The sequence below is a fragment of the Schistocerca americana genome, chromosome 7, assembly GCF_021461395.2.
Source record: "Schistocerca americana isolate TAMUIC-IGC-003095 chromosome 7, iqSchAmer2.1, whole genome shotgun sequence".
In the NCBI taxonomy this organism is placed as follows: domain Eukaryota; kingdom Metazoa; phylum Arthropoda; class Insecta; order Orthoptera; family Acrididae; genus Schistocerca; species Schistocerca americana.
The window spans coordinates 373,247,155-373,270,586 of record NC_060125.1 but is presented as its reverse complement, the minus strand read 5'-3'; the positions used below and the strand labels follow the sequence as shown (position 1 = coordinate 373,270,586).

At 43.5% G+C, this 23,432-nt stretch overlaps 1 protein-coding gene across 1 annotated transcript in view; it reads left to right on the top strand.

The window, feature by feature from the left end:
* The window catches only part of LOC124622949 (lipase 3-like), a 94,535-nt gene that overhangs the window by 24,824 nt on the left and 46,279 nt on the right, over window positions 1–23,432 (top strand). Inside the window, exons 2-3 of the mRNA XM_047148740.1 lie at window positions 11,279–11,468; window positions 16,246–16,360. Coding sequence (XP_047004696.1) covers window positions 11,279–11,468; window positions 16,246–16,360 — 305 coding nt within the window. The remainder of the gene's footprint in view (window positions 1–11,278; window positions 11,469–16,245; window positions 16,361–23,432) is intronic.

The window sequence follows — 23,432 nt, the reverse complement described above, 5'->3', positions numbered from 1 at the left end:
TTTAGACGAACAGTTGGAACCAGGTAGGTTTTCCAAAATAAAATACAGAACGTAGGTACGTTTGAACATTTTATTTCGGTTGTTCCAATGTGATACATGTACCTTTGTGAACTTATCATTTCTTAGAACGCATGCTGTTACAGCGTGATTACCTGTAAATACCACATTAATGCAATAAATGCTCAAAATGATGTCCGTCAACCTCAATGCATTTGACAATACGTGTAACGACAACCTTCTCAAGAGCGAGTAGTTGACCTTCCGTAATGTTCGCACATGCATTCACAATGCACTGACGCATGTTGTGAGGCGTTGTCGGTAGATCACGATAGCAAATATCCTTCAACATTCCCCACAGAAAGAAATCCGGGGACGTCAGATCCGGTGAACGTGCGACGACCAATCCACTTGTCATGAAACATGCTATTCAGTACCGCTCCAACAGCACGCAAGCTATGTGCCGGACATCCATGATGATGGTAGTACATCGCTATTCTGTCATGCAGTGAAACATCTTGTAGTAACATCGGTAGAACATTACGTAGGAAATCAGCATACATTGCCGAATTTAGATTGCCATCGATAAAATGGGGGCCAATTATCCATCCTCCCATAATGAAGCACCATACATTAACCCGCGAAGGTCGCTGATGCTCCACTTGTCCCAGTCATCGTGCGTTTTGCGTTGTCCAATAGTGCAAATTATGCCGGTTTACGTTACCGCTGTTGGTGAATGATGCTTCGCCGCTAAATAGAACGCGTGCAAAAAGTCTGTCATCTTCTCTTAATATATCTTGTGCCCAGTGGCAGAACTGTACACGACGTTCAAAGTCGTCGTCATGCAATTCCTGTGCATAGAAATATGGTACGGGTGCAATCGATGTTGATGTAATATTCTCAACACCGACGTTTTTGAGATTCCCGATTCTCGCGCTATTTGTCTGCTACTGATGTGCGGATTTGCCGCGACAGCAACTAAAACACCGACTTGGGCATCACCATTTGTTGCAGGTCGTAGTTGACGTTTCTCATGTGGCTGAACACCTCCTGTTCCTTAAATAACGTAACTATCCGGCGAACGGTCCGGACACTTGGATGATGTCGTCCAGGATTTCGAGCAGCATACATATCACAAGCCCAATGGGCATTTTGATCACAATAGCCATACATCAACACAATATCGAACTTTTCCGCAATTGGCAAACTGTCCAGTTTAACACGGGTAATGTATCACGAAGGAAATACCGTCCGCACTGGCAGAATGTTATGTGATACCACGTACTTTTACGTTTGTGACTATTACAGCGCCATCTATCACAGAGCGAAAATGGTGGTCCAACTAAAACATTCATATTTCTTAACGTACTACACGAATATGTAATAAAAAGTGGGGGCTCCTATTTAAAAAAAACGCAGTTGATATCCTTTTGACCTATGGCAGCGCCATCTAGCGGGCTAACCATAGCGCCACCTGGTTTCCCCCTTCAAGCTAGACGAGTTTCGTTCTTCGTACTTTTTTCGTTTGATGCTTATTTCGTGAGATATTTGGCCCGGTCACTATCAATGGACCACCCAGTATGAGGGCAAAAGCAGGAATCGTGCGACAGCCACCACTCGACAATGGTCGAGAAGCTGGTGGATATATGATCACATGAGGTGGCAGAAGCACATGAAAATTTTGTTGGTCTGATATTTATCAACCTCTGAAGAGATATTCATTACATAATATTTAATTCTCATTTATTGCTCCGTCTTCAGATCTGAAGATAATCCAGAGTGATCGAAACATGTAATCCAATTGAACATGTGCACCTGAGACGGAACGATAAATGAAAACTGTATATCTACACAGTCGCTGAATCTCTCAAGACGATTAAGTCGACTATGGCGTCACATTTTTGTTTTGTTTTGATCATCAGTCTACTGACTGGTTTGATGCGGCCCGCCACAAATTCCTTTCCTGTGCTAAATTCTTCATTTCAGAGTAGCACTTGCATCCTACGTCCTCAATTATTTGCTTGACGTATTCTAATCTCTGTCTTCCTCTACAGTTTTTGCCCCCTACAGCTCCCTCTAGTACCATGGAAGTCATTCCCTCATGTCTTAGCAGATGTCCCATCATCCTGTCCCTTCTCCTTATCAGTGATTTCGACATATTCATTTCGTCTCCGATTTTGCGTAGAACCTCCTCATTCCTTACCTTATCAGTCCACCTAATTTTCAACATTCGTCTGTAGCACCACATCTCAAATGCTTCGATTCTCTTCTGTTCCGGTTTTCCCACAGTCCATGTTTCACTACCATACAGTGCTGTACTCCAGACGTACATCCTCAGAAATTTCTTCTTCAAATTAGGGTCGGTATTTGATATTAGTAGACTTCTCTTGGCCAGAAATGCCTTTTTTGCCATAGCGAGTCTGCTTTTGATGTCCTCCTTGCTCCGTCCGTCATTGGTTATTTTACTGCCTAGGTAGCAGAATTCCTTAACTTCATTGACTTCGTGACCATCAATCCTGAAGTTAAGTTTCTCGCTGTTCTCATTTCTACTACTTCTCATTACCTTCGTCTTTCTCCGATTTACTCTCTAACCGTACTGTGTACTCATTAGACTGTTCATTCCGTTCAGCATATCATTTAATTCTTCTTCACTTTCACTCAGGATAGCAATGTCATCAGCGAATCGTATCATTGATATCCTTTCACCTTATATTTTAATTCCACTCCTGAACCTTTCTTTTATTTCCATCATTGCTTCCTCGATGTACAGATTGAAGAGTAGGGGCGAAAGGCTACAGCATTGTCTTACACCCTTCTTAATACGAGCACTTCGTTCTTGATCGTCCGCTCTTATTATTCCCTCTTGGTTGTTGTACATATTGTATATGACCCGTCTCTCCCTATAGCTTACCCCTACTTTTTTCAGAATCTCGAACAGCTTGCACTATTTTATATTGTCGAACGCTTTTTCCAGGTCGAAAAATCCTATGAAAGTGTCTTGATTTTTCTTTCGCCTTGCTTCCATTATTAGCCGTAACGTCAGAATTGCCTCTCTCGTCCCTTTACCTTTCCTAAAGCCAAACTGATCGTCACCTAGCGCGTTCTCAATTTTCTTTTCCATTCTTCTGTATATTATTCTTGTAAGCAGCTTCGATGCATGAGCTGTTAAGCTGATTGTGCGGTAATTCTCGCACTTATCAGCCCTTGCCGTCTTCGAAATTGTGTGGATGATGCTTTTCCGAAAGTCAGATGGTATATCGCCAGACTCATATATTCTACACACCAACGCGAATAGTCGTTTTGTTGCCACTTCCCCCAATGATTTTAGAAATTCTGATGGAATGATATCCATCCCTTCTGCCTTATTTGACCGTAAGTCCTCCAAAGCTCTTTTAAATTCCGATTCTAATACTGGATCCCCTATCTCTTCTAAATCGACTCCTGTTTCTTCTTCTATCACATCAGACAAATCTTCACCCTCATAGATGCTTTCAATGTATTCTTTCCACCTATCTGCTCTCTCCTCTGCATTTAACAGTGGAATTCCCGTTGCACTCTTAATGTTACCACCGTTGCTTTTAATGTCACCAAAGGCTGCTTTGACTTTCGTGTATGCTGAGTCTGTCCTTCCGACAATCATATCTTTTTCGATGTCTTCACATTTTTCCTGCAGCCATTTCGTCTTAGCTTCCCTGCACTTCCTATTTATTTCATTCCTCAGCGACTTGTATTTCTGTATTTCTGGTTTTCCCGGAACATGTTTGTACTTCCTCCTTTCGTCAATCCACTGAAGTATTTCTTCTGTTACCCATGGTTTCTTCGCAGCTACCTTCTTTGTACCTATATTTTCCTTCCCAACTTCTGTGATGGCCCTTTTTAGAGATGTCAATTCCTCCTCAACTGCACTGCCTACTGCGCTATTCCTTATTGCTGTATCTATAGCGTTAGAGAACTTCAAACGTATCTCGTCATTCCTTAGTACTTCCGTATCCCACTTCTTTGCGTATTGATTCTTCCTGACTAATGTCTTGAACTTCAGCCTACTCTTCATCACTACTATATTGTGATCTGAGTCTATATCTGCTCCTGGGTACGCCTTACAATCCAGTATCTGATTTCGGAATCTCTGTCTGACCATGATGTAATCTAATTGAAATCTTCCCGTATCTCCCGGCCTTTTCCAAGTATACCTCCTCCTCTTGTGATTCTTGAACAGGGTATTCGCTATTACTAGCCGAAACTTGTTACAGAACTCAATTTGTCTTTCTCCTTTTTCATTCCTTGTCCCAAGCCCATATTTTCCTGTAACCTTTTCTTCTACTCCTTCCCCTACAACTGCATTCCAGTCGCCCATGACTATTAGATTTTCGTGCCCCTTTACATACTGCATTACCCTTTCAATATCCTCATACACTTTCTCTATCTGTTCATCTTCAGCTTGCGACGTCGGCATGTATACCTGAACTATCGTTGTCGGTGTTGGTCTGCTGTCGATTCTGATTAGAACAACCTGGTCACTGAACCGTTCACAGTAAGACACCCTCTGCCCTACCTTCCTATTCATAACGAATCCTACACCTGTTATACCATTTTCTGCTGCTGTTGATATTACCTGATACTCATCTGACCAGAAATCCTTGTCTTCCTTCCACTTCACTTCACTGACCCCTACTATATCTAGATTGAGCCTTTGCATTTCCCTTTTCAGATTTTCTTGTTTCCCTACCACGTTCAAGCTTCTGACATTCCAAGCCCCGACTCGCAGAACGTTATCCTTTCGTAGATTATTCAATCTTTTTCTCATGGTAACCTCCCCCTTGGTAGTTCCCTCCCGGAGATCCGAATGGGGGACTATTCCGGAATCTTTTGCCAATGGAGAGATCATCATGACACTTCTTCAATTACAGGCCACATGTCCTGTGGATACACGTTACGTGTCTTTAATGCAGTGGTTTCCATTGCCTTCTGCATCCTCATGTCGTTGATCATTGCTGGTTCTTCCGCCTTTAGGGGCAATTTCCCACCCCTAGGACAAGAGAGTGCCCTGAACCTCTATCCGCTCCTCCGCCCTCTTTGACAAGGCCGTTGGCAGAATGAGGCTGACTTCTTATGCCGGAAGTCTTCGGCCACCAATGCTGATTATTTATCAAAATTTAGACAGTGGCGGGGATCGAACCCAGGACCGAAGACGTTTTTATTATTAATCAAAGACGCTACCCCTAGACCACGGGTACCTTGTTAAGCAATTAAAACTTTATTCAACTGGGAGTTGATGTACATGATCAATATCAGTGTGAGGTGTGACACCCAAGAGCACATATACACTCTTGTATGAGATAGAAACAAACAGCCATCTCGTCACCACTTGGTGTGCATTCATTGTACACTGTGCAATAAATCGGGGTGATGCTCGCATGCCCTTCATGTCAATAATTTATTTATTTACTTATTTGTTTAGTCATTTTTTCGTATGTAGTACAATGTTCGCTCTAAGGCTGGACTTAACTGTAGCCATTACAGAGAACAATTTTCATGCTTACATATAATAATAAATGTTATACACCACAGTTACATTTCAGTAGGCCTACATTTATTATAGTTCAAGTATTCACATACTTATGGAAGCAGTGGTACTGTAGGTATTCTGTAGGTATTCTTGTGTCAACATCTTCATCTCAGCCTAACATTTACTTACGCCGTACGTTCTCAGCTATTGGTTGGATATAAACTAATTTCTCTCTCCTCCTCCGTTTTTGCTCTTTACAGCTCCCTCAAGTACCGTAAAAGTGGACAACTTTGTCACAGACGTATTAGTTCGTGAAAACAACGCGCTGCAGCTTTTTATTCTAACTGACTGTAATTCGGGTCAGCATTCGACAATAGCATTCTGCAGTGTGTTACTACGTAGTGCTGCAATTGTAATGGAAACTACTGGTACATGCATTACAAATAATTAGTGAAACCTGACATTGTCAAAGAGGAGATGGCGGTCTAGACGTAGCATATTCGATGTTATCGTTTGGCTCTTACGTAGGATCCGTTTTTTTGCGTACAGCACATCGCCAGTTAGTTATAGAAGGCAGCTTCCCTTCCCTGTAATTTTTAACTTCGTTCCTTCGATATTTTTATACTTTCAAAATTATTTGTACTTAGATACAATCTTCTTGGATGTTAATCCAGAATTATTCCAGTTATGTAGGTTTTCCATCCTACATATGGCATGTTGCCAGTTAACGATGTAATACAGTATCCCTGCTTGCAATTTTAACTTCATACTATTGTTATCTTTATTTTTGCTTGGATGTAGATACGAGCTTTTTAAGATTTATTGTCTACAATTCTTTCGGCAGGCCTACAACCTGGCTTGCTCAAAGTGATATTTTTAAATTACGTGCTATCATTGTCTTGGTACTACGAATACATGTCATTGCACGACTACAGCTAATGACGCCTTAAAATGCATATTCAATACTTTTTTACATTTTGAATAGTGTGACGTCTTATTATTGGTAACATATTATGTATTACACTATTAAATCGAGTTCTCAAACAATTACTTTTACCATTGGAATTGGCTCCCCATGATATGTTTTGGTCAGCTGTTACACAGTGTTTTTATGCCCTATTTGGTTTTACATAATTTTCTTCGGCTACTCGTCCTCCGTTTGTTTACAGATCTAAGAACAGTTGTAGATAGCAATCGAGACTAGTTATCACACTGTAATTGTTATAGGAAAATTGCGGTTGACGTATTAAGAGTTTTTCACTGGAATTTTTTTTTTATTGAATAAGTTACAAATGAGCTGGTCACAAAGACTTCGTTAATAAGAGAAGCTGAAGAAATGAATTAAAATTTGTGTGACAGCTAGGACTTGAACCTGAGTACCCTGCTTACTGGGCAGCTATACTAGCCATTATACCACCTTAGCAGTAGAGCTAACACAGCTGCATGGACTATCCTAGCCCAGTGCCTCCCTCCCTCCCCCCCCCCCCCCCCCCCTCACACAACACTAACTTCCGCCCTCGCCTTCAGCCTATTTTCTCCTCCTTAAACTGACGGCATTCCCGAGGCTCTCCAGTACTGGAAACTGGGCTGAAGGCGTGAACCGAAATTTCTGTTGGGGACAGCGATGGACTGGTGAAGTTCATTAAGACGCGCTAGCTATACCTCTACTGTGCTGTAATGGATAGTACGTCTGCCTTGTAAGCAGTAGACATGGGTAAAAGACCTGGCTGTGGTGCAAATTTTAATTCATTTCTTCAGATTCTATCATTATCGAAGATAAGGTTGAGACCCATATGTCTCAAGCAAATTGTAGTTCAAGCAGATCAATGGTCACAAAGCCATTTTGCTGTAAGGTGGAAAAGTATGTTTGTGGATTTCTTAGAAACATTTTGCTGCTGACTACTCTTTGAAGAGCTGACTAATGGAAGGTAAGTTACCATCAATTGCAGCCATTGGGAAACAAAAACAGTTATTTCGATACATTATGAAGGTAACTGTGACAGCACAAATACCTGCATTAACATATGCGGCAACTGAAATGGTAGGAAACAAGTCTCGCAAATGGAATTATGAATGTTATTTCGCATAATAACTCTTTAAATATAATATGCACTTGCTCAGAATATTGCAGTGAATGTATCAGAACTTTCTTTTTTCTGATACCACTCAACTTATAAGAAAAGTACAACAGTTTGAACCAATTACCTCGCTTACAGGATTTTGTGTTAAACCTGTTGTGAGCTGATTTTTTTATATCGTTCCAATTAGCAGATGCCTAAATAAGTGTATAACTTTGCATAATGCAGTTTACTTTTTCACTCTTATTTTAGTTCATTGAGGATAGGTCTGTAATTATTAGGATTTTAAGAAAGCTAGTAAAATTATAGCTAACTTTGTGACAAATATTATGTTTATAGATAAAACTCATAAAACGTGGCAAATTTTTAATAAAATTTTAACTGTTCGTTATAAAGTAACGCAAGGTCAGCCCATCGTTGTAATAGGTGAATTTAACGCTACCTTACCTGTCTTAGACTTCATGTCACAATTCTGTCCTGAGCAAGGAATAACAACGTGACGATTAATATTCCATATTCCGTAAATCTCATTGCACATAAAAACATTACTTGAGTCAATATTAAAGCATAGAGGTCATAAACTTCAATATACTGTAAATTAAAGGTCTTCGTTCATATTTATGCAAGTTATTTTACAAAAAGTGCTGAAAGCGTCTCAAAGTTGCCGACTTTTACGGTACTACGATATCTTAACACATGTCCTAGCAACCTGTCTCTTCTTCTTTTAATTGTTTTCCACGTATTATATTGTATATTCTGTGGATAACCTTACCAGTCTACCTAATTTTCAACGTTCTGCCATAGCAGCATTTCTCAAATGCTTCGATTCTCTTCTTTCCCTGTTACTCAGCAGTCCAGGAGTGACTTCTGTACAATGCTGTGCTCCACACGTACATTCTCGGAAGCTTCTTCTGCCAATTAAGGTCTGTGTTTGACACTAGCAGACTTGTTTGGACCAGGAATGCCTTTTTTACCTGCGCTTTCTGTGGCCGTGCTTTGGACCTCGTATGTTATTTTAGTTTCAGAGTAGTAGAACTCCTTCACTTTGTGGTCCTCAATTTTGACGTCAACTTATCACTAAGCCCAATTGAGCTACTGCCCATTACTATCATCTTCCTTCTGTTCACTCACAATTCATAATCTGAACTCATTCGGCTGTTCATTCCATTCAAAAAATCCTGCATCTCTTCTTCACTTACACTGAGGAAAAAATGTCATCTCAAATTTGTCAGGCTAATGAAAAAGATAATGTCTCTCTTTTTGTGCATAGCTTATTTGTATCCAAAACATTGAGAAGAGAATTATGCTACTGACCTCGTCACTGAAAAAAATGAGGCAAATTAAAAAATGAATAATTTATTAAGCACTTTCTAAGCGCCATACCAGGTACCTAACTGGTACCAAGCGCCAATAAAAAAGTGGTTGCAGATGTGATTACCACAGAGACACCACTTTTTGGTTATGATGAGACGAGTACAATAATACAGCACTACTGTTCTAAGTAGTAGATGTATAATAAAAAAATCATTACCAGCATTTTCTAATTTTTTTACAAGAGAATAAAAAAAGTCTTTTAGTACTGAGTTATGTTTGTTGCACAGTTACAGTCTTAGAATCAGATGCTGCAAAGTTTACTGTAGAACTCCTGTGCTGTTGAGCAAGAAATGGCTTTTCCTAACATTTTACAGACACACATTGTTTTGTCTGTTTACTTCTCCAAATGCTTTTACTAGTTTTGAAAGCCAAATTTTCTCCTTACATTACGGATATTTTTTATTGAATACAAACTAAAGCTGAAATTAATTCTGCTTACCATCAATACTGCATCAACTAAATGGAGGAAAAGACCTTGACACAAGGCAGTTGGAACTCTAGAGGGAAACATTGCTTGGCATAAAACGATGAGTCATCAAGCAATGATTGTTTGGAACATTTTGTCAAACGTTTAGCAATTGGAGGAAGTCAAGGGCACACAATAGAGAACCGAGAACACAATAGCATTGAAAATGAATTTTGTGAAGAAGTGGCGCTTAGAATGTTCGAGATTTCCACTCTTCATGCGTATTCCTTCCACATATCCACTCTCTCCCCAACGTTAAACAATGGAAATCTCTCTCTGCTCCGTATGTAAATACTAACGTCCATTTAATACGTACCTCCTCGGGTACATCTGAAACTAACTTTGTATCTCTTTTGTTCTTATTTTTATTCTTTTAATTATCCACTGCTAGGACTGGAGTGAGCTGTTCGAAATCCGGCTCATTGAAGAATCATGGTTCTGTTCATCCAAGTATCAGACAAGCTGGTACGGAGGGGCAAAAGGGGGAGCCCATTTGGAAACAGATGGGAGGGGCTTACCATTTCCGGCACACATTTTACAAACAAGGCTTTACTTTAACTTCCGAAAATCGTAGTCGGGACTGGATGATTGGAATTATATTAATTTATTTCTGCGACAACACGCTACGATGAGAACGATGTCCCAGCCAAAAATTAAAATGTTGTGTATGGGTAAAATGTGTATTTATGTTGTATGAGTGTGTATGTGTTACTGAACGGAGCGGAGTGCTGGGTGTTGTCGTCACCGTTACAAGTTATTTTTTGAAGTAGTCTTTACGCTCTCCATTCGAAGGAGTGGAGCAGACTGTTGTAGATCCAGGCGATTAAAGGGTCACGTTTCTATTCATCCAGTTATCAGACGAGCTGATGGGCAAATGGATGATAATTGAGAATAAATGGGAGGAACTGACTAGTTCTGCCATTCGCCTTACATCCAGGGGAAACATTTGTAAGTAGGCTGTTTAGGTTTTTATGTTGGTAACTCCACGTCGCGCTCTATATAAAAATCACAAACTGCACTACTGTGCTGCTAAACTTCTACGTACTCAGACAGTTTTCTCTTTACTTATTCTGATCATCACTAAACTGACACACAATATTTTTAGCGCAACGCAATCTGACTTTCAATAATCCCTACAAAAGAATGGCTCTAACTAAGAATAACCTATACCTTTCATAGTGTTGAAAAGTGATCTCTCTCTCTCTCTCTCTCTCTCTCTCTCTCTCTCTCACACACACACACACACACACACACACATATATATATATATATATATATATATATATATATATATATATATATATATATCAATTCATGACCTTCATCTTTACAAATTTCCTTTTTCTGGCGGACACACGTCCAAATCGTCCGCTTATAGTAACCTCTCAAAACTCTGGCATCTCTCTCTCCACATCCACCACTGCTGGCGGCTCACCTCCAACTGTCCAACGCTACGCGCTGTTCACATCCAACTGCCCAACAGTACAAGCGAATATTCGAATATTCCAACAATGAGTCGAACCAGCCACAGACTGCACGCAATACAGTCAGTGATTTTCATACAGAGCGCTACGTGGCGTTACCAACATAAAAACCCAGACATCCTACTTACAGCTTCGGAAAATTTATGTCGGAACCGAGGGATTCGAACCATCGTAATTTATTCCTAGGATTGTCATTTCGTCCATTAAAGAACCATTTGAGTTCTACCTGCGAGAAAGTCCTGGGACGACACTGGGTAAGCTTAGTCTTTGTTCACTAACCGAAAGTGGGGAACTGTTGGATCCACTTACGAGCGTCCAAAATCACTAGCCTACTGTGAGTTGTAACCCGCTGCCTCGCTGTCTGGTGTGGCAGGCGCAGATGCTGCAGCAGCACGGCTACCGGGTGGAGGAGCACTACGTCGTCACGGAGGACGGCTACGTGCTGCGCCTGTTCCGGATACCGCCGCGCCACCGTCCTGTCGACATGCCGCCGGTGCTGGTGCAGCACGGCCTGCTCTCCAGCTCCGACGACTGGGTCGTCAGCGGGCCCGCCAAGGCGCTCGGTGAGCACTCGCCACTGCGCAGGTGATGCGCCGCTTCTCTCAACACTGCGCTTACGCAATAGGACAGGTAGGACAGGGGCTGGAGTAGAAGCGTACAAATCCCCCTTCCTGTCTGTCTGCCCCTATCTGCCCCGCTACCGTTAAAGTATCTCAGTCGGCCGCAAAGGAAACACATGTGTACTGAAACACAGTGGTCAAAGCACGTCAGCTTGGTTTTCCGCATACCTGGAAAGCTTCAGGGGACCCGTTACGCCTACAGCACCTAACAACAGGTTGCGCTGTCAATCCAACTCGACTACCCAGGTATCTACACATATAAAAAAAAGTTTTCCATCACCTCGGTTCCGAGAGTTACGGAACCAGTACAGAAAATTGGAATAGAGATCAACATAAACATCACTTCCGCCCTTTCTATTGCTCATGAGAACCACACATTGCATGTTATACTACCATACAGCGAGACCTTCAGAGGTGTTGGTCCAGCCCATCCACGAGTTCATCAAGGCATTGCTCCACTCCTCAAAGGCGATTCGTCGTAGAACTCTAAGAGTGGTTGGTGAGTCACGTCGTCCACAAACAGCCCTTTTCAATCTGTCCCAGGCATGTTCGATAGGGTTCATGTCTACAGAGTATGCTGGCCACTCTAGTCGAGCGATGTTGTTGTCCTGAAGAAGTCATTCACAAGATGTGCACGATGAGGGCGCGAATTGTCGTCCATAAAGACGAATGCCTCGCCAATATGCTGGCGATATGGTTGCACTAGCAGTCGGAGGATGGCATTCACATATCATACAGCTGTTACGGCGCCTTCCATGACCACAGCTACGCACGTCGGCCCAACAAAATGAGACTCCAAAACAGCAGGGAACCTCCACCTTGCTACACTCGCTGGACATTGTGTCCAAGGCGTTCGGCACGACCGGGTTGGCTCCAAACTCGTCTCCGATGGTTGTCTGGTTGAAGGCATATGTGACACTCATCGGTGAAGAGAACGTGATGCCAACCCTGAGCGGTCCATTCGGCATGTTGTTGGGCCCATCTGTACCGCACTGCGTGGTGTCGTGGTTGCAAAGATGGACCTCGCCATGGACGTCGGGAATGGAGTTGCGCATCATGGAACCTATTGCGCACAATTTGAGTCGTAGCACGACGTCCTGTGGCTGCACGAAAAGCATTGTTCAACATGGTGGCGTTGCTGTCATGGTTCCTTCGAGCCACAATCCGTAGGCAGCAGTCATCCACTTCAGTAGCAGCCCTTGGGCGGCCTGAGCAAGGCATGTCATCGACAGTTCCTGTCTCTCTATATCTCCTCGATGTCCGAACAACATCGCTTTGGTTCATTCTGAGACGCCAGGACACTTCCCTTGTTGAGAGCCCTTCCTGGCACAAAGTAACAACGCGGACGCTGTCCAACCGCGGTACTGACTGTCTAGGCATGGTTGAACTACAGACAACAAGAGCTGTGTATCTCTTTCCTGGTAGAGTGACTGGAACTGATCAGCTCTCGGACCCCCTCCGTCTAATAGGCCCTGCTCATGTATGGTTGCTTACATCTTTGGACTGGTTTAGTGACATCTCTGAACAGTCAAAGCGAATGTGTCGGTGATACAATATCCACAGTCAACGTCTATCTTTACGAGTTCTGGGAACTGGGGTGATGCAAAACTTTTTTTGATGTGTGTATTTTAAAATTTCGCATAAAATCATCAACTCTGTGATTCTGCCCAGGGGGTTCCTGGACCTTGAAATATCCTACAGCGAACTGTTTACTTACTTTTGTGTCACTGCTCTGAACCATGTAGCACGCTGAAATCAAGATCGTTTCTATGTCGATGGCCGAAAATGCTATAGAGAAAGAATGTAACGATTACAAGTGAAGTGAACCGACACCAGTATCTAAGGGCAAAACCAGAATCTGGAACTTCGTGCCATATTAAATCTGGCCGACTGGGACGCGAACATGGGAACTTCACTATTCGCTGTGAAGTACTCTACCGACTTGGCTAGCGAAACACGACTCACGACTCACCGTCACAGCTTTATTTTCGCCAGTACCACTTCTTCTACCTTCGAAACTTCACACAGAATTTGTTATAGGTATCTTCGCTTGGAGAGAAGAGAGAATACTGGAGATAAATGCCTTATCTGCATCCTAGGCAACTGTCACCAGAATGAAATTTCACTCTGCAGTGAAGCATGCCCTGATTAAAACCTTCCTCGCTGATTAAAACTGCCTGTCTGCTCGGGAATCGAACCTTCTGTGAAGTTAGGAGGATACGGGGAAAAAATGCTTACGGAATGAAAGCTGTTAGTGCTTGTATAATTCAGTAAATGGAACACTTCCCCGCGAATGGCGAAGTTCCCAGATTCTAGTCCTGGTCCTGCACATAGATTTAATCTCATAGGAAATTTCAAATCAGCGTGAACTCCAGAGTGAAATGTCAGTCCGGTAAGCCAGAATCGTCCACACAAATATTGAATTAAAACCACAGTTGACAGTCATATGACAGTAAGCATAAAGAACTACAATTTACAGTTGCTTTGCCTCTACGAGCAGTGTAGGTACGAAATAAAATAGTGACAAGTAAGCATCGTAACTTGTTCTTATCAAAACAAAGAAATGCTAGCTGAAACAAGGTCTGTAGAATATATTTAATTTAGTCACACGCAGTTACACAAATTTTCAGTCGTTATGGAGCCTATACAATCGTGTGCAAACGTTAAGGGCTAAAGTAACTTCCGCATGACGTGTCACTGCCAAGGAACAAAGCTCGGTGAAACTTGGACCAGACATAGAAATAACTTCTACAGTACAGTACAGTACAGGAGATAACTAAAAGAAATGACACTTTTCATTCGAAGAAAATAATTACACTGAAATCATCACATTTTGTGATGGTGTCCACTGGATATTACAAAAGACGGGACATGGTTCTTAACAGGGTGTGTGATCGTCACGGACGGCACGTATGCTCTGCACCATGCCTACATGTTGGTAATAAGGTCGATAAGAAGTTTCTGGGGGTTCTTTTGCACCACCAGCGCGGTTGAGATCTGCTGGACGGTCACTGGTACATGCGGACTGCTACAACAAGTCTGCTCAGCGCACCTAGCTCGTGCTCGATGGAATTTAGGTAGGGCAAAGGAAAAGGCCAGTCCCGTTGTCGGAATTCTGTAGTTCCAGGAACTCATCTACCTGCGCTGTTCGAAGCGGTCGAGGACTGTCACCTACAAAAATAAAGTCATGGTAGAATGCACCTCTGAAAAGAGGCACGTGGGGAAGGAGCGTCACAATAACGTTGACCGGAGATGGTACCGTGTTTAAAGGTTTGGAGGCCAGCAAGGCCATGCAGCATTATGCACCCTTGCAGCATAACACCTGGACCATCAAAATGCTCGTGATCGACAGTGTTCCTCTGTGCATTATGTGTTGCCAACTCTTCCCATATGAGGGTACGTCCAGCAGTTATCAAACTCGTTTGTGGAGGAATGCAGCCCCGTACCACAAGAAGAACTCTTTAGCAACTTGGTACGTTACAGGACATACATTACCATCCACGGTGGTCACTCAACGCTATTAAGCACTATGTCCTACCATTTTTAATGTCCAGAGTACCATCATAAACAGCGGAAACGTTGGTATAATTATTGTCTTCGAATAAAAGCATCGTTTCTGTTCGTCTCGTTACGTATTTCTGTCCATTATATTCTGTACTACACTGTAGTACTTCTATATACAGCCCGAGCTGCACTGAGCTATATTACTTGGCAGTGACGCATTATGAGAAAGTCACTTTTATCTTTAAATTTTGCACACCAATGTGTTATTGACTATTTAGTTTTCCTTCCTCCGTTCATGCTGCGACACAGGTGCCGTTTGTACCATTTTGGGGGATGGAGGTGGGGGGTGGAGGCTGTTTTCATGAAACGTCGGCTACGCCGTCATCTCCATAGTTTGTAGCCGGCACTTCAGCACTCCGGCACGCTGCTAGCCACCAGTGTCCACTGGACACGTGTATAAGCGTCGCCAGTCAGGACTTCCTCGCGTAGAGATGATGACACGATTGTCCAGCAATCACTGGAAACAGTTACGCCCACAGAAAATCTGGGGGTATGTGGATTAAAGCGGAACAACCATGCAAAAACAATCAGGAAAGGCAGATACCAGAGTGAGAGTCATTGGAAAACGCTTCAGGAAGTACAGTCCACCCACGAAATTGGTAACTTTCACAACGGTCGTTCGACCAATAATTTAATATCGCTCGGCAGTCTTAGACAGTGATGTTACAGGGACTGGAAAAGAGCAAAGAACAGCACCACGTTTTGCCAAGAGTCAGTTTAGTGAGCGTCATAATGACAGTAAGATGTTCATCCAGCTCCATAGATGGTGGTGCATGCGAAATATTAAGCAGCATGGTGCGATCTGCTATTAAAATTCCGAGAGGGTACGTCCGTTGTCTACGGAGAAGCCAAAACTAGGCCAAACTACTGATGTATACTACTGATGAAATCTTCTCGTGCTTCCATCCGGGTATCTGCGTCGAAAATCCGCGACGTTTCGATGAGTGGACACTTCGCCAGAAGATGATGGGATCGACAATCATCGAAACGTCGCGGTTTTCGACGCAGATACGCGGATCGACGCCCGAGAAGATTTCATCAAAGTTTCTAGATTTGCACCGCTCGACTAGGCTGGAGCGTGGGAAGATTTTATTAAAACCTGGTTGCTTGCATGACGGCCTCGAAAGTATTAACCTCTCTCTCTTTTTTTCATTAGCGTACCTCTTGGCTGACACCGGTTTCGATGTCTGGCTGGGGAACGGCCGCGGTAACGTCTACTCTAGGCACCACGTCCATCTGAACACCAAACATTCCAAATTCTGGAAATTCAGGTAAGTGTGGTGCATAGCCATTGGGATAGATACTAAGGAAAATCTAATCATAACTGACTGAGTTACAGACTTCTGCCTAACAAGACGGTGACCCCCCCCCCCCCCCGCCCCCTTTCCTTTTGGCATCACAGAACGCCGTGAAACACTGGACGTTTTAGGGAACTGTCGTCATTGATGACTGCTCAATCACCACCCGCAACTCATTTTTTGCTGGAAATGCACTCTTTCTCGATGATGAACCAGATGTGTTCAATAAGACTGAGATCAGTTGACCTTGGATGCCATCCAAGTCATGAGGTAATCCTCTCAAACGGTTTGAAACAATTCAGAAGTGGTGAGGTGATGCAGTATCTCGTATAGCGGAGTGTGCTCTGTTTTGAAACAACGTGCTATTTCAAAATCGTGTGCCAGTCTAGGAACAGAATCCAGAACCTCGCAGGATTTTCGTTGTACTTGTACCGTCTGCATCTACATCTACATGACTAAACTGCACTCTTAAATGCCTGGCAGAGAATGAGTGTTCCACTCTCGTACAGGACGTGGGAAAAATAAACATATAAATCTTTACAGGTGAACTCTGATTTCTGTTATTTTTATTGTGATGGCTATTTGCTCCTACGGAGGTGGAAATCAATGCAATACACACATCAAAAAAGGTTTTGCGTCACCCCACTTCCCAGTGTCCCTGAAGAGAGATGTTGACTGTGGGTATTATATCAGTCACAATCCCTTTGACTGTTCAAAGATGACATTAAACCCGCCTATAAGACGGAGGGGCTCCGACAGCCCATCAGTTCCAGTCATTCCACCAGGAAGGAGGTACACGGCTCGTGTTGTCAAGTCCAAGATGCCTAGACGGTCAATAACGCGGTTCAAGTGCGTCCGCATTGTTACTTTGTACCAGGAAGGGCTCTCAACAAGGGAAGTGTCCAGGCAACTCGGAGTGAACCAAAACGATGTTGTTCGGAAGTGGAGGAGATACAGAGAGACAGGAACTGCCGATGACATGCCTCGCTCAGGCCGCACAAGGGCTACTACTGCAGTGGATGACCACTACCTAAGCATTATGGCTCGGAGGAACCCTGACAGCAACGCCACTATGTTGAATAATGCTTTTCGTGCAGCCGCAGAACGTCGTGTTACGGCTCAAACTGTGCGCGGTAGGTTGCATTTTGTATTTCTTCTCTCCCGGCGTCCATAGCGAGGTCCATCTTTGCAACCACGACACCATGCAGTGCGGTGCAGATGGGCCCAACAACATACGGAATGGACCGCTCGGGATTGGCATGACGTTCTCTTCACCGATGAGTGTCGCATATGCCTTCAACCAGACAATCGTCGGAGACGTGTTTGGAGGCAACCCGGTCAGGCTGAACACCTTAGACACACTGTCCAGCGAGTACAGCAAGGTGGAGGTTCCCTGCTGTTTTGGGATGGCATTATGTGGGGCCGATGTACGCCGCTGTGGTCATGGAAGGCGCTGTAACGGCTGTATGATACGTGAATACCATCCTCCGACCTATAGTGCAACCGTATTGGCAGCATATTGACGAGGCATTGGTCTTCATGGACCACAATTTGCGTCCCCATCGTGCACATCTTGTGAATGACTTCCTTCAGGATAACGACGTCGCTCGAATAGAGTGGCCATGTACTCCAGACATGAACCCTATCGAGCATGCCTGACATAGATTGAAAAGGGCTGTTTATGGACGTCGTGACCCACCAACCATTCTGTGGGATCTACGTCGAATCTGCGTTGAGGAGTGGGACAATTTGTACCAACAGTGCCTTGATGACCTTGTGGATAGTATGCCACGGCGAATACAGGCATGCATCAATGCAAGATGAGATTGTACCAGAATGGGGCGATCTGCAGTGTAATAAACTCAGAAGGAAAACTTCAAAAAGCCAAGTCGCAAATAAAGCATTTATATTGATAACTGGTTTCTGTAAGTATACGTTGAGTCTGTAATTGCATGAACACTTGCATTCGGAGCAATATCCTATATTTTGTACATATTGTTTACTTTAAGTCTGACATGCGGGTATCCAGGGATTTCCATGATCTTCACTTGCATATTCATGATGTAAGACGAAACATAGCACAGGTGGAGGAGGTTATGTGGATTTGTAGAGCATAAGACCCGAAATTGGCAGCATAGTCTTACCAAAACCGGTCACAGAAATAAACGCTTCACTAATGATCTTGGGTTTTTGAAGTTTTTCTTCTGAATTTAGTGTTATTCTAACATCTGTCTTTTGTGACACGCGGCTATTAGAGATGAACCTGCGGAGTGGCGGCTTTTTTTCTCCGTAGGTAGGGGGCGATTCTGGGTGGTACGGTAGCTCACTGGCTGTAGATGCCCAACACTCATTTAACGATGCGCTGTCCTGTCTACGTGCTTTTGCAGTTCGCAGCAGTCGACGGCGAAGAGTGACTCTGGTAACAGTAGTTTTCGCCCAACACAAGTAGACTACTCTGGTATCCCGTTGACAGGGCGGTACATGAAAAACTCAATGCCTTTGCGACTTCACAAACGGTGCGCCCGCCTTCTTCTTTCACTTTCCATGTATTTCGACCGGTTTGGTTCGTTCTGCCACTATTTCCTCTCCGTGCCAACGTCTTCGTCTCAGAGCGCACTTACACCCTGCTACATCAATTACATCTTCTATATATTCCAATCCCTGTCTTCATCTACAGGTTTTACCCTCTACAGCTCCCTCTATTACTATGGAAATTATTCCCTCATGTCTTAACATACGTCCTATCATCCGGACCCTTCTTTTTGTCTGTGTTTTCCATACGTCCCATGTGTCCCTTGCCGTGAGTGAATAATACAGGGTCATCTAGTTACACTGTTCAATGTGAAGTCTATTTATAGCTATGTTAATTAAGAGGTATCGGTATCACCATCCCTTTTTCAAATAGAACGATGGTACTTTCTGCTGCTAACGTCGTAGCTGTAAGGGATGTGAATTCAGCGACGTTCGTTCTTTAAAATCCTGGAATATACACAATATCTAAAACTTAAAATTTATCTGTTTCTACATGATACCAATTTCTGCCCTATGCGAGAATTCGTGATTTTAAAGTCCAATAAGGAAAAAATTGACGTCAGATAACGAGGAAACTGAATAATACACAGCTACAATACCTTGTTAGGGTTTCTCTGCCTCGTGATGACTGGGTGTTGTGTGATGTCCTTAGGTTAGTTAGGTTTAAGTAGTTCTAAGTTCTAGGGGACTGATGACCATAGATGTTAAGTCCCATAGTGCTCAGAGCCATTTGAACCATTTTTGAACCTTTTTAGGGACACAGAGGAACTGCAGCTCTCATTCTGTTGTGCGTCGAGTGCTATTCAGTGTGAAAAAATAAATGTATTTGACTAACAAGAGAAATTAGATGTGCTGTGGAGGGATCATTTTTCTCTCAGCTCCCGATATGGGTGCAAACCAAGCCAAGTTCGTTGAGGGCCGAACACTTAATCCACGGCTATAACAAGAACGACAAAGTCCATCTACAATGCGACTGATAGCAGTTCACACAATATATATATATCTATAGGGTGTTACAAAAAGGCACGGCCAAACTTTCAGGAAACATTCCTCACACACACATAAAGAAAAGATGTTATGTGGACATGTGTCCGGAAACGCTTAATTTCCATCTATCTTATCTATTACATACTGCTACACGTTGATCTTGCCAAAAGCCGAGAAGCGATTCGTCTTGGTGTTTTAGCTCTCTGGGGCACTCTGGGATGCTCTCTGGGGCACTCTGGGATGCTCTCTGGGGCACTCTGGGATGCTTTCTGGGGTACTCTTTGATTATCTATTGGTCATTTTTGGGTGGTGTATGTCTTATTTTTTAATTTATTGTTCAGTTTAAAGTTGCGAACCATCGTTATCTATCCCGTGAGATTTTTAAAAAAATAGTATACCTCTATTTCAATTTAAAAATTCTTATCTTTTAGAGCTATAAATTAATTGTTTATTGATTATAATCTATCTGTGGGTTGCAGGGGTTCCGACCCCTGGGGAGATGGGTGGGTATTCATGCATGGCTGTGTGTTTATATTGCATAACGCTCTAGAAGCAGGGTGACCTTCAACGGGACTTAGCCGCTGCACGAGGCGCCAGGTGGATCGCTATATATATATATATATATATATATATATATATATATATATATATATATATATATATATATATATATAAGGCAAAGACGGCCAGGGATCTCTTTAGTGCAGATGCACACCAGGCTGTAACTCTTACGGGAATCGACGAAATGCCGCGAGTAACGAGGATAATGGGCAAGGGACATTACATCAGTAGTATGGGGATAAGTTGAGAATTTGCGTCTGACGGGAGGCGTGCTACCGTAGTCCGTGCAGTTGCCATGGCCACTGTGCCTGGATGGCTTAGTGGTCAGAACATTTGCCCAGCGAGTAAGAAATCCGGGTTCGAATCTCGGTCCGGCAGCTTTTCCCAGTGATATAAATCAATGCCCACTCGCAGCCAAAGTCTGTAACTCCTTCATGTTTTGAATCATAATTGCTTGCCTTGCAGGCTGCTGCAAGTGGCTCAGGCCATGTGATGTGCCGCGCACACTCCTGGTGAACTCTAGCACCTCTGAGCCACCATCGCTATCGACCATCACCAGAGATATTAAAAATAAGTTCTTTCTTCAGAGAATTCTCTTTATCGAGGAAACTACCTTTACAAATCATGGAAATATAAATGTAAGAAATATACATTTTTAAACCACTGTGAGTCCGTACTGGCTAATGTAACTTGAATGTCAGAGGCCGTGAGTGTAAGCGTTTGGTGCGGGGAGCTGTCCTCACTTCACTGAAGAAACCTTCACGGCTAAATGATACACACAATTTCTTACCGATGTGCTACCGGCTGTTCTGGGAGAAGTACCACTTTAAATTCGTAGATGTATGGCTGGACTGCTCGCTATTCGAGTGTGGTTATGAAAACGCTATGCAGTTCGTCGCTGGACAGGAGATGAAGGGGTTATCAGTTAGCCAGCACGTTAGCTTGATCTGACAGTACTTTACTTCCATATCTGGGGTAAACTCAGAGATGAAATATATGCACAAGTTCCATCGACCCACAAGCATTTAAAACCTATCATTGTTGCTGCTAATGAAGTAATATCTCTTCAGTCTGTCCACAGTCCGTACGTCAACGACTGCAAACCTGCGTCGCAGTGCGAATTTCGAAAATTTGATGACATAAACTGAATTTTAAGGAAATATTTATAAAGCATATTATTTTATGATTTCATTGGTTGTGCTGTTGCTGACGTAATTTTGCAATGTAAGTGGTGTGTATCAGGACATTAAACTAATGACGATGTGTTATACAAATGTTTTTTTACTCCACTCTATGATCACAATATCAATTCTTTTGACGATGACCGGTTTCAGTCCGTAATGACCATCCTCAGATCTTTTCTATACCATGTCCTAAAGTGATAAGGTCATTACGGACTGAAACTGGTCATCGTCAAAAGAACTGATATTGTGATCATAGACTGGAATAAAAAACATTTGACAGCATTGGATCACTGTTCATATAAGCGACTATGTCGCAGCTGGTGAGACTGTGTTATACCTCAATTTTCTGTTTTACAACGGTAACTCAAACGTATGATGCGCAACGGTTCTTGAACGCTCTGGCAGAAACAATAGCAGAACAGTTACTGCAGTTAACTGGTGAATCATCCCAAGATGTCAAGTCCTTTGCCTTCCATTTGGTGTGTCAGTCCAACCACAAGTAGCCAAGAGTGACTAATATCACTTTTAAATTAGGCGTTCCTCCACTATTCCGCTTTTGTAAGCAGACTCTGTCAGCAGTGTTAATCTGGAGTGCCTCATCAATGCGGTAATTCAGTAGAACAACACCCACTTCTGCATAAGACAGCAATATGTTTCATGTTCAAAACAGATAATTTTCAAGTTATAATTATTTTAAATGCTACAAATCATGAAAGGAGGGTATAAGATGAATATCAACAAAAGCTAAACGAGGATAATGGAATGTAGTCGAATTAAGTCAGGTGGTGCTGAGGGAATTAGATTAGGAAATGTGATACTTAAAGTAGTAAAGGAGTTTTGCTATTTGGGGAGCAAAATAACTGATGATGGTCGAAGTAGAGAGGATATCAAATGTAGACTGGCAATGGCAAGGAAAGCGTTTCTGAAGAAGAGAAATTTGTTAACATCGAGTATAGATTTAAGTGTCAGGAAGTCGTTTCTGAAAGTACACTCCTGGAAATGGAAAAAAGAACACATTGACACCGGTGTGTCAGACCCACCATACTTGCTCCGGACACTGCGAGAGGGATGTACAAGCAATGATCACACGCACGGCACAGCGGACACACCAGGAACCGCGGTGTTGGCCGTCAAATGGCGCTAGCTGCGCAGCATTTGTGCACCGCCGCCGTCAGTGTCAGCCAGTTTGCCGTGGCATACGGAGCTCCATCGCAGTCTTTAACACTGGTAGCATGCCGCGACAGCGTGGACGTGAACCGTATGTGCAGTTGACGGACTTTGAGCGAGGGCGTATAGTGGGCATGCGGGAGGCCGGGTGGACGTACCGCCGAATTGCTCAACACGTGGGGCGTGAGGTCTCCACAGCACATCGATGTTGTCGCCAGTGGTCGGCGGAAGGTGCACGTGCCCGTCGACCTGGGACCGGACCGCAGCGACGCACGGATGCACGCCAAGACCGTAGGATCCTACGCAGTGCCGTAGGGGACCGCACCGCCACTTCCCAGCAAATTAGGGACACTGTTGCTCCTGGGGTATCGGCGAGGACCATTCGCAACCGTCTCCATGAAGCTGGGCTACGGTCCCGCACACCGTTAGGCCGTCTTCCGCTCACGCCCCAACATCGTGCAGCCCGCCTCCAGTGGTGTCGCGACAGGCGTGAATGGAGGGACGAATGGAGACGTGTCGTCTTCAGCGATGAGAGTCGCTTCTGCCTTGGTGCCAATGATGGTCGTATGCGTGTTTGGCGCCTTGCAGGTGAGCGCCACAATCAGGACTGCAGA